General features: G+C 37.0%; 1 protein-coding gene across 1 annotated transcript; it reads left to right on the forward strand.

Moving 5' to 3' along the window:
- The first annotated feature begins 1,093 nt into the window (after nt 1-1,093).
- On the forward strand, nt 1,094-10,444 carry LOC124593185 (6-phosphofructo-2-kinase/fructose-2,6-bisphosphatase-like). Its single transcript, XM_047131905.1, has 10 exons — nt 1,094-1,828; nt 2,811-2,933; nt 4,691-4,851; nt 6,608-6,742; nt 6,836-6,989; nt 7,096-7,199; nt 7,383-7,601; nt 7,685-7,919; nt 8,544-8,671; nt 9,026-10,444. The coding sequence occupies exons 1-10, from the start codon at nt 1,729-1,731 to the stop codon at nt 9,131-9,133; spliced, it is 1,467 nt and encodes a 488-aa protein (XP_046987861.1). The 5' UTR covers nt 1,094-1,728; the 3' UTR covers nt 9,134-10,444.
- The last annotated feature ends 1,698 nt before the right edge of the window (nt 10,445-12,142 follow it).

The following is a 12,142-nucleotide window of genomic DNA, read 5'->3' on the forward strand; positions in this document are numbered from 1 at the left end:
AGGCTACTAATGACCTCAGAAGTTAAGTCCCATAGTGCTCAGAGCCATTTTGAACAACATGAATGACAATAGTTCTACAACTGTTTTGTGGAGCACATCGCATATTACTTCTGAGTGCTGATGATTCTTTGTACAGGATAACGAGCTACATTCTACCCGTTCAGAAATTTTCAGTCCTATCAGAAGATTGGTTACAAATTGCGTACGAATGCATTTCCTTTAGTACGAATCGGTGAACGGTGTGACACTGAATTAAAAACACTCACGCCAATAAATCTACACTCGTTGTCAGCCTTGCCTCGACTACAACGGGCGGTCCGTCATCTTTGTTAAGAAGAAAAGAAGCCACTGCTGTCTAGCGCAGGACGATCATTGTTGTCTTCTCATGAATATACTACAGTCAAGAACGAACGGTTTCTCTTTAGTTTTATGCCCATCTGCCTCTCCAGAACATGCTTACATCTGATTTCACTCCCTGTCGAGAGAATGCCCCTGCCATTATATACCGAAATTCTATCCCGTTATTCGTTAAACTGGTTCTCACTTTGTCTACTGCGATCTTTAAGATGGCCATCTTGAGTCGTATTTCGTGAATTAAAGATAAATGCCGCTTTGGTACACCTTCCGCAGTCGTCAGATACGTGAGCAACTGTTTCGAGCCAACGGATTTAGTAGTATAAGGTGTGTTAGAAACGTTCCTTAAATAAAAAGGTATTATCTTTAATTCTAAGTTACTCTCCGTTACATAAGATCTCCCAGGCAGTGAGGACTGCAACATTAAAATAAGGAGGCAACCAGAATTTTGTGTGAAAGGGTAACATAGTTCTGCCCGTACAGTTCCCTTGCAGACAGTTGACAAGACAAATGAAGTAGCTGTTTCAAAGCGAGGATGCAATTCTCGTCCGGCAACTGACCAGGTTTTGATCTTTCGCCCCTCTTCGCAACCGCAGCCACCTTCGCATTGGCCGGCGCAGCAGCATGGCAACAGAGCCTGACCGGAACGGGCTCCCAGCTACATATCGCGCATGCGCAATGCGATCGGATGCGCGCGCATCTGGGACTGGGAATCGATAGGATAAAGCCGCAGCTGCGTTTGTTGTGCTTCCAGAAGAGACTGAGAAGAGCAAGAGGTACTAGTGGAGAGATAGTGTAGCCCTGCACTTGTGCTGTTTTCTTTTTCTTTTCCGTTTCAAATAATGATATTAAGCGAGTGGGTTGAAAGTGGTTGTTGCGAATATCGAGTACTTGAAGTAGAGAAGGCAATCGTTTTATAGATTGTAAGGCTAACTGGACAGTATTTTACTAGTTAGTGTGGACTTTTTTGTTCTCCGTTGTCGTGAGATGTTATAAATTGCATCTCATCTGCGGGAATAGTGAGGAAAGAGAGTAGTGTTTTACTGGCACCAGGTTCCAGTTTTTGAATTCAGCCAGCAACAACACTGGCCACTAAAGACAGAGCGTGTATTGGCATGAGGCCAGACTTACAGCAGTCAATAAGGCATACTTCTTCGGATCACTTTTCAGAAGAGAAGAATCAACTCATTTAGTAGAAGGTCGTTGAACGCCGTATTGAAGCGGCTGGATTATCCTACAGATTGCTCGTGCATCATCTCTACGACGGAGACGAACGAGCCTGTGAAGCGGACGCTAGTGGTGCTGGCAGGCCTCGTTTCTTTGCTGTCGCACGTGGGAAAGTTGCTTGAGAGTGGTACCAGAAAAAAGGAAGAGATGGCTCCGACGCGTATGAGCCCACCGCAAACCATGCCGTCGAAGGACGAACTGGCTGTGCTGGAGGCTTCGCAGAAGGAGGCCAATAATGGCACCAGAGGTGAGTTGACCAGTGTACATCAGTATTCACTTAAGGCATTGTGATTGCGAAAAGACAATGAATTATCTGGTGCACCGTGGTGCAAACACTTTGGTGTAGGGTGTAATGAACAGACCGCTTCCATCAAGGAGGAGGGGGTGGGGGACACATCCCATACGTCAGTGACTTTTACTTATTAATCAACCACACATCGCGCACATCATGTAGGTGTCGTCGATTACATGTATATTTTTGGATACTTACATAAGTGATGAATACACAATTTTGTAGATTCGTACATGCTTTAAGGTTAGCAACATAATTTATTACAAACACACAGCCTGAGTTTCTATAATTATCGGTAAACAATTTTACACACCATACATTTCGTGATAAATGAAATTAGCTGCGAAACTTGCTCCATTTAACTCTTCTAGTTTGGTAAAAACTTGTTCACATTGACAGTTCTGGAAGACGAGGTACGCAGCTAGGAAGAAAAAATTTACCTTTCGTAATGAGATTTATTTTTGCACATACTGTATATTTCAGTAAGTCGAGGTATAAGATGGGGTAACGCGGTGAGTTACCAAGTTTATTTACAAAGGCCTTTATGAATATTATGTCTCGGGTTACACCACTTTTTGTGCTAAGAATAACACCTGGGTGACGTTCACTAATTCTTATTGTAAAAGCAACATCTGAATTGATTGTGCCGCACCAGTACAGTCAAGTGAACAGCAAAATAATTTACGGAGGCCCTATTCAAAAATCATGAGGAAGGGAAATTTTAGTTTTTGGGATGACCCATGTGCTCTGGGTGGATTCTTACCTGTGAAATGCTTTATAATGAACCTTGGCATTTTCAAGTAACTATTCAAATCTACAAAGATTCCTCAGTACACCATAAATATTAGTTAGTGTGTGTCTATCATTGTATTACCAAGACCTTTTGTAGCCTAACATAGCTTTTATTCCAGACCTTACACATGTATATTTATTGCAGGCACAAGCACACGTTCAGCAAAGGGATTGGTTGTTGTTATGGTTGGAATGCCAGCAAGGTCCAAGTCAGCTACAGCACATAAGCTAGATCGCTACCTGCGATGGACTGGTGAAATGTCAAAAGGTGAGCTTCTGCAAAATAATTGTGACTTATTAAGTATTGTGAATGAAGAAGTCTTGCCTTGTAAGAGTCGCATAGTGGGCACTGTTCATAATTGATGTACAATGAAGATCATAATATGCACGAAAGTACATCTTCAATATTTGCTTAATACGTATTAGACCATTTTTTAATTTATCTTGCAGTTTTAAGTTGTGTATTGAAGGGCCCATTGAATAAAGGATGAATGTGGACATCAGTCTATGCTGCAGAGCAGTTTGCTAATCTGTTATCACAACTTTTATATCATATTCTCATTATTTGGGTTTGCCTATACATGACTCTTATTTTCACCCTCCAATCTAACATAAGCATTGGTATACACTACAGATCAGTCTCTGTCACCAAGATGTTGTGGGAACGGGAGCCACCATCACACTCTAGCGCCCCGCCCCCCTCCCCCAATTTGCTTCCTCTTGTAATTTTTTCTTTTAGATACTGAAATTCATTTTGGAATTAATTCTGTAGACTCAGTTGAAATATATCATTCACCAGCACTACTGCAGGCAGGCTGCATGTGTAAGGTTTATGAAGTAGCTACATTGAAAAGAAAGGAAAAAAAATGCTTTCTGGTTGCAGGAGTTGGCACAATAAAGTACTGCCTCAACAACATTTTGGATCCATAATTTCTTTGTTGATAACCAGAGACTGAAAACAATAGGAAGATCTAGGAAGACTCTGTGGTTTTTTTTTTTTTTTTTTTTTTTTTTTTTTTTTTTTTTTTTTTTTTTTTTTTTACGGCCTCTACCTTCAACACTTTAAAATTTATTATCTGGGGGAGTAACCTTTGGTCTTAAAATTAAAATGTTACTGTCTCCTTGTGTAATTATAAGTGCAATTATTGTTCCTGAATATATTGAAGTCACTCTTTAAATCTGACTTGCTAGAGAAAGCAGGAACAGTGTTTCTCACTAGGTCATTTTGCAAAGTTATATTCATCCTACATTGTAGTGATTAGTGTTTATTTTGACTTTAGGCAATTGTAATATGTTTCAACACATTCTGTAAATGAAAAAGGCTGCATTACTGAAAATAATTTGTTTTAAGGTTTGTCCATAAATAAGAAAGACTACACTACTGAAATTTTGTTTTAGTGTCTGTCTAGCTAATTTCACCTTTTCAGGAAATATTAAGGAGGCTAGATGAATTGCGATTCTGGAAGAACTAGAGTTCAAATTCTTGTTCAGTTGTCAATATTTATATTGGTTACTGTTTCTTGACACCATTTCAGACAAATGATGGGAATGTTCCTTCTCAAATACTATGACAGATTCCTTCACACATCCTTGATCAGTCCAAGCATCTACTGTAATGTTAATGAACAATAGACCTCCCCATTCTTTCCTTCTACCTTTCACTTCATACGTAGACTTTTTTGTTATAAATAACTGCACTTTTTAAAGTTATGCTTTCGTCTTTGTCCATATTAAAATGTTACACATGTACACATTGAACACAGTTTTCTCCATATAAAATTGTTCATTGTTTATTTAATTTATTTACTATCTTGAGAGGCTTTGTAACTCATTTGTTAGAGCCTGCAAGTCTATCAGACAGAAACAATTGTGAGAAATAATGAACTACAGTATTTGCTATGAGCAACCACACAAAGAAAAGAAGACACATGTAAAGTGAGATGCATATATATTCGTGGAGCTGCATGTAACAACAGACTATTTTTCTGCATTCTGAGGAGTGTTTTCTTTTTTCTGCTATTGCAGTTTTTACAGTTAGCAATTACCGACGTAAGCTGGTGGAGCGGTATGACAACCACAATCTGTTTCGAGCAGATAATAAAGAAGCAATGGAGATCCGGGCTAAGAGTGCCCAGCTTGCCATGGATGATGCCACCGACTGGCTGAAAGGTGGTGGCAACATCGTGGTGAGTTCTGTGGTAATTTGGCTTAGGTACTTTAGGTACATATGCACTCGTAATCAAAATTAGCCTTGAATTCCTGGCGTACAATGTTACTGCCTTTCTGAGGTGATCTGCAAGTTCAGCAACTGTGTTATTTCACTCTAAGGTCAAATCTATTGGCTCATCGTTTTTTGTGATATGAACAAGAAAATATCAGTCTTCATAAGCTTGCTAGCTTCTGTATAATTGTGGCTGTATTCTGAAAGGAAACTTTTGTAGCCACTATTTAAATGAAAGCATTATGTCAGACCACTGTTATTAAATAGAAGAATGAATTGTGCGGAATGATACAAGAGTTAATTATGTGCCTTGCAAGCATTTCCCAGAGAATGAATTGCCCTTTTCAATCCGCTGTGGGTTAAGGTATTCTGAAATTTTAGTTGTCACTGATTCACTGTTCTTTTGTTTTATCACGGGAGATTAAACTTTTTACCTCTTCACTATAGCAATTTTAGAACAGTTAGGGTTGGAGAGATGATTTGCAATTCCTATCTGGTCATTCAGATGTAGGTTTTTGTGGTTTCTCCAAACACCTAAGGTGAAACCTAGATGTTTCTTCTCTAGAAAAGCATGGACAGTTTATTCCCGATGTTTACTTACTTCAGGCTTGTACTCAGTCTCTGTTGACCTTGTATATCAAACACTAAACTTACTTCATTATTTAGGCTCACGGGATTAATAAAAGAAATAATAAAGGAGGTTTGAGACAGGCATTCAGTCACAGTTTTTGCGAAGGTGAGTCAATAAGCAGACACTACAGTGCAGAGAAAGGAGGAAGTGAAATATAGTTTCTAAATAAAGTTCTAGATCTTTACAAACTGATTGATTTGCATATGTTTTTTGTGGGATGCTTGGCTCCTAGAGAGATATTGTAGGCACAAACTGGTTGATTTGTATGTGTTTTTTGTGGGCTAGGTGGCTACAAAATAGATATCATAGGCTCCTGAATCACTGTTAGTCAACTGCAAGAAAGAAAGGAAGAAAGAAAAACTCAGGGATTGGCTTTTAAATGAACTTAACACACAGTCATCAGTAAATGAGTTGAGTTAGTTGATAAATGCCACAACAGCTTTTGCATCACAGTTTGTTAAGAGTAATTATACAGTCTTGTATTCTTGTGCTAGTTTTCTTTTAGCCATTAGCACCACTATCATAACCACTACGAAACACCTCTTTTGAATTTTTTTCTTCTTATACACATTTACAACCCCAGTTTTCCTTTTAAAAAAACTGTGTTTTGTTTAAAGCCTGATTTGTAAATAATTCTATTTTCATTGGCCCCATTGTCCATTGCACCTTTTTCTTGAACCTCTGGAACAATAAGATTTGTACATATTTTAGTGTCTTTAAAAATTTACTCTTTGAGAAACAAGCTGGCCCCCACACAGAGCTGTTTTCCACTGAAATTCTTGTGAAATTAGATTGGGCCAGTTCATGCCATTAGATACTGCTGCTTAGTCCAGCATTATTATTAATAGTATCTGACAGTCAGGTGTAATATTTTGAAAGCTCAGTTGCAACATTGCAATACACAATTGTAAAAAAAAGTGTTAATGTTACTACTGTATCACACTATAGATTTTCTTCAAAGAAATAAAATGCAATTATAGTAAGCTACATTTGAGTTTCAGAAATTAGTAAAATTTCCACTGTTTGTCTTACATCTCTTTCTTAAAAATTGGTAAGATTCAAAGTTTTCATACGTCTTTCTTTTTTTCAGATCCTGGATGGGACACACATAGCTCATTATCAGCGGCAGAAAGTACATGACCATTTTGAGAAACGTATGGGCTATAGGTGCTTGTTTATTGAATGTATTTGTGATGACAATGGCATTCTTTCAAGGAATGTCAATGTAAGTACTTTCAAATATTTCACTGTACTGATTTATTTGACGAGGTGCTTCAGTTGGTCAGTGGCTTTAATTGTTACTGTTTTTTATTACTAGGAAACATTACAGAATAGCCCAGATTATAAAGATATGAATTCTGAAAAGGCTATGGATGATTTCAATCATAAAATACAGCATTATGTTGAACAGTATGAACCTATGAGCTCAAAACATGAGCCGCAATACCGTTTCATCAAGTACACCAATGATGGTGAGTTGGTTATTATGCTTACTGAAACTTACAGTTGATTAGAGAACTCAAATAAAAGTTTCGTGCATAAAGGATTTTAATTAAATGTGCCCTTCTCTAATTTCAGGAGAGTCAATTGCTACCCACAAGGTCACAGGTCATCTTGAGGCTAAAGTTCTGATGTTTCTTTCAAATTTCAGGCCAGCTCCAAAAACATTTTACTTTTCAAGGGTAAGTATGATATTTTCCATCAGATGTGCTATTAAATGGGCCTGTCCCAAAAGTCTTAAGATCTGGCCTACAGCTCTTTATACAATATATTTAGATCAAATAAGTGTGCTCGATTTTCTGATTTTCTTCTATTCAAGTCTGTGTGATGAAACACTAATCATGTATCATATTGTGACATTGCAGCACGGAGAGAGTGAGAATAATGTATTAGGTCGCATTGGTGGTGATGCAGATTTATCACCACGAGGTCGAATATATGCCAAATCTTTGGCACAACATATCAATGCTCTCCATATCCCCAACTTGAGGGTGTGGACCAGTGAACTGAAGCGCACAAAGCAAACAGTCCAGGGAATTGGAGCTCCTGTGGAACACTTTTCAGAGTTGAATGAATTGGATGCTGTAAGTAATGTGCACTGAGCGAATATAAAATCTAAAGTTTTAACATGTATACAAATCTTATGCTTGTACTGTCTTTGTTGTAGGGTGTTTGTGAAGGTCTCAGTTATGAAGAGATGCAAGAGAAGTTCCCTCAGGAATTTGCATGGCGTGACCAAGATAAACTTAGGTACCGTTATCCCTGGGGTGAATCGTATATCGATATAATGAATCGTTTGGAGACAATCTTGCTAGAGCTGGAACACAGTGAGAACATATTAGTTGTCAGCCATCAGGCTGTACTACGATGTGTACTGGGATATTTTCTCAATAAGCAACCAGGTATATATACTAAAATATTTTGTGTGATGCTACTGTGACAGAAGTACGTACTTCTAGAAACAAAGAAACTGATTTTTTATATCATAAGAAAATCCCAACATCATAAAGATGTTTGTTTATTTATTGCTGACTGGTTTCAACCACTGTTGTGGTCATCATCAGACCACTTACTCCATGTGAGTCTGCTGAGTCTGGTGAGGAGCAAGCACCACTGTGGGAGGGGTATAGAAGTTATTATATGCCTCCTAGACTGGCACCTGCTCCTCGCCAGCTTCAGCAGATTCCCATGGAGTAAGCAGTCTATGATGATCAGAACACTGAAACAGGCACCAGTAAATAAACTGCCAATTTTCCAATAGAATTAAGATAAAATGTTTCTAAAAATTTTAAACTTTATTTTTTGATCTGTGGATTAATAAAATAAATTTCTTAATATATAGTTATTTTTCTGATAATCGTAAGGAATCATCTGTTGGACCCTGGCGTGACCAATTCTATATTTTTCACATAAAGTACCAGCCAACTTTTAAATGTTTGTGTTTACAGAATTAATATTGGTTTTGTATTTAAATGAAAATTGTTTTGCATGTTGTTTGCAATTCTGAGAAAATGTTTGTATTTCAGAGGACCTTCCATACATAAATGTCCCACTGCACACAGTCATAAAGTTGACATCTGATGGCTACCACTACAAAATGGAATGTACAAGGTTGCCTGTAGAATGTGTTGATACCTACAGACAACAGCCAAAGGTGAGGAAATAGATAGTTGCGTAGTTTCAGTTCCATTTCATAACCTTGAATGTGCAAGGTACTAGTGGCTGTCTTTCACATTACTGATTTCCGGAGATTTTTAATTATGTGATCCTTTGGCACTAATTTTATTAGACACATTGAAAAAGGGGGGGGGGCAGACAGACAGACAGAGAGATATATGTGGAAAGAGATATTTTGTAGATTATAATTCCAAGCAATATTAGTATTGCCATAGTCAACATAATTTTCTGAGCAGATGTGTGGAAAATGGTATGTTGCAATGATCTTGATTGTTTTTGGTGGGGTTGTAACTTGCAGATTATTACATGTCTATTCCTTTCTTCATTTCAGAATTGCTCTCCAGATCGCACAACGCAAGATGCTCTCATTACTGTACCTTCCCATTATGATGCTCTTGACCTGTGGAAACTGAAACAATCACTTATTGAGCAGCATTGAACAGATCTAGTGTAGCTGGATTTTAAGTTTCACATGTGAACACAATGTTTTGTAAACATATGCTGAGTGCAAAAATGAGGTTTAGATACTGCTTGTTGAAATATGCTGTGTGTGACATCACATTGGCAGATTGAAAGTACAACTTAATTTTAATGAGAGACCAACAGACACTGTTGAAGTTTTTTATATATATTCTGAAATTAAAGTTTTTAGATCTATGTTCTATACCTTTTATGAATGTATTTTGTATAGAGCATCAAAGTAGTTTTGGACTAAAATTGTAGATTATCATTCAGAGTAGGAAAGAGTACTTTGTACCAGGCCATTTTATGAAATTTCTACATCCTTATTATCCCTGTCATTCCAGTGGTAAAACAAATTTTGACATAACCTGAAATTCAAATTTAAAATTCAGTATTTATGTTAAGCAGTATATGCATGCAGTAGGTTTTGTCTGTGGTCGAGATTACTTGCCAATTTTATTGTGAAGTTCCTATTAGATCAGTGAATAAACTGTATTATGGATAAAGAAGATATTGCTTCCTTGCATATGATCTGTGCTTCTGGGCATAAGAACCAGCAAAACAGCAATGTAACTGAACATAATATACTTTTAAGTGAGCTGTAACAGGATAATATCTGTGCCAATTGTTTGTTGCAAGTTAGCTCCATTTTTTTTATATTGCATTTTGCATGTTTTCATGCAAAACTTCTAGAATTGCAGTATCCTGTGTTCTGAAGGCTGTTAACACAATGGTAGCTTTTATTAAGTACTTAAGATCTTATTCGTTTGTTATAATAAGAAAGTTTTTAAAGACTACAGGCTTGGCTGCAGTTTGTATACTGCATCAGGTGTTGTATTCATGCAGTTCAATGCAAGTTTTATCAACAAAACCATTTTTTATTAAAAAAATACTCTAGTTATTGAATTGTGTTACTCTGTATTAATGTGAGTAAGGAAATTTGTCCCCCCATAGTCATGTAACAATAAAAGAAGTGCAAGATCTGACTGATAATGTAAGTAATCCCCAAATGTGCCTCATTGTGAACTATGTGGAAAGTGAACCTGAGTGTTGAGTGAAACAGTGACGCAAATTTTTGGGGTATCGTTTGAATATAAAATGTAGTGAATACAGAGTTACCTGTGGTATGACTGTTATAAGAGGGGCAAGCCCACAGGTGCTATTGTGTTGTTTATTGTGGTCAATTATGTCCGTAGTATTTAATTGCCATTCACAAATCTTTTTTATGTGATTACTGTGATCTTTTTTATATGCAAATAATATTTAATAAAAAACGTATTCAAAATTATTTATGCTTTTGGTTATTGGTAACACCCTAATTTGTATGTCAATGTCTGTTGGTTACTATTAGTATTCTATGTAAATCACTGTACACACTACTTTTTTTTTAACACAATAAAAGTCAGTCTTTCAAGCAGAATGTGTGAGATAGGACTCATTGCAGGCTATAAGGTGATGATAGGACTCATTGCAGGCTATAAGGTGATGTAACATCTGTAGAATATCAGGGAAACTGGCCTACCATAGAAATAAAACAGAATTCTATTACTTGGTATCAAGTCTTCAATTTGCTGACAGAAACAGGACTTTGTAACAGGATGTTGGTGTAAAGAAGTTTCGTACTTAGTGACATAATAAAGTTTATTTCCAGGAGAAAAATGTGGCCTAGAAGACTGGAAAGTATGAAATAATTTGTAATAGTGCAGGGATATTTTTACATTGAAGGATTAAGTAGAAAAGGCATCGTTTTCTCACAAATAGTCAGTAAAAATTAAGATTAAAAAAATTGTTTGAGTGTTTCTAAGAGATTGTGATGTTGGTCACTTATGATGAGAACTTAGTGCTGTAAAGGCTGACAAACACTGTCCTCCAGTCATTAGGCATAAACCTTTGTAATTGCAGTTGTACTTTCATGATAGAGAAAGTCTGCAATGCAATTACTATGTAAGAACTGTACATAACAATTAAAGTGTGTATCCTTATTGTCTGTGGCTTCAGTGTTTTCCATAGACAGAAGCACATTTGAAATCATAATATTCACTAAATTTACAGTAGTTAATAGAATTAGTTGTCCTGCAATGGTACTGGCCTTTTTATACACCTATATAGAAATAAATGATTATAACAGAGCATTATTTGGTGTTGATTAATAGTTAGACAGAGTATTCTGTTTTCATTCAGTCAGTTTTTCAAAAGGGTGTTCTGCTATATTAATAAAGTCAATATTTTGGAAAAAGTTGCCAGATTTACCAACAAGATTCGAAGTGATTAGCTTTTATGTGGTGTTATAACAAGCTCCTGAAATTTTACAAATATAATACTGTGGACACTCATCATTATTATCATTCATGAATAGCCAAAATCCAAGTAACTCTCATATACAGGTGTCTAAATAAATTTCCCATATTGCCGAAACTTTAATGTTTGACATTATGATCCAGAAATAGGTTATTTGGTTTGTTTGTTTGTAATGTAATGTAATTCTAGTGGAAACAGTGCTTGTTTTTCCTGTGAGGAGGCACTATGTGCAGTCTACGGCAATTATGTCACCTGTAAACAATGCATTACTGGTACTGCTGTGTGTCGTGAAAGTTCTGTTGCTTCAGAGTGGTCAGAAACCCCACACAATCTCACTAATGAAGCAGGGAATGAGATGTGGGCATTGCAGCAATTGTCACTTTGAGTCAAGGTAATGTCTAGACTTTGGAATAAGTTTCTAGTGACAGGATCACTTTAGGATCATTGCAGAAAGGACTATGGAAGAAAAACAACAGGTATGCAGGACCGATATTTGGGTGTAACAGCAAGTAGAAATCCTTGACACAATGCTAAGTGTCTACAGTGGCAGTTCCCCACAGCTGCAGGAGACCTTTCGAGGTTCCTCCTAAATTGAGTTCAGAAAGGGGCACATGTCATAAAGCCACAAAACCACTCTTTGTGGACTGGTCAACAATTAAACACAATGCTCTTTTCTGACCCATACCAG

The sequence above is a fragment of the Schistocerca americana genome, chromosome 2 (assembly GCF_021461395.2).
Source record: "Schistocerca americana isolate TAMUIC-IGC-003095 chromosome 2, iqSchAmer2.1, whole genome shotgun sequence".
In the NCBI taxonomy this organism is placed as follows: domain Eukaryota; kingdom Metazoa; phylum Arthropoda; class Insecta; order Orthoptera; family Acrididae; genus Schistocerca; species Schistocerca americana.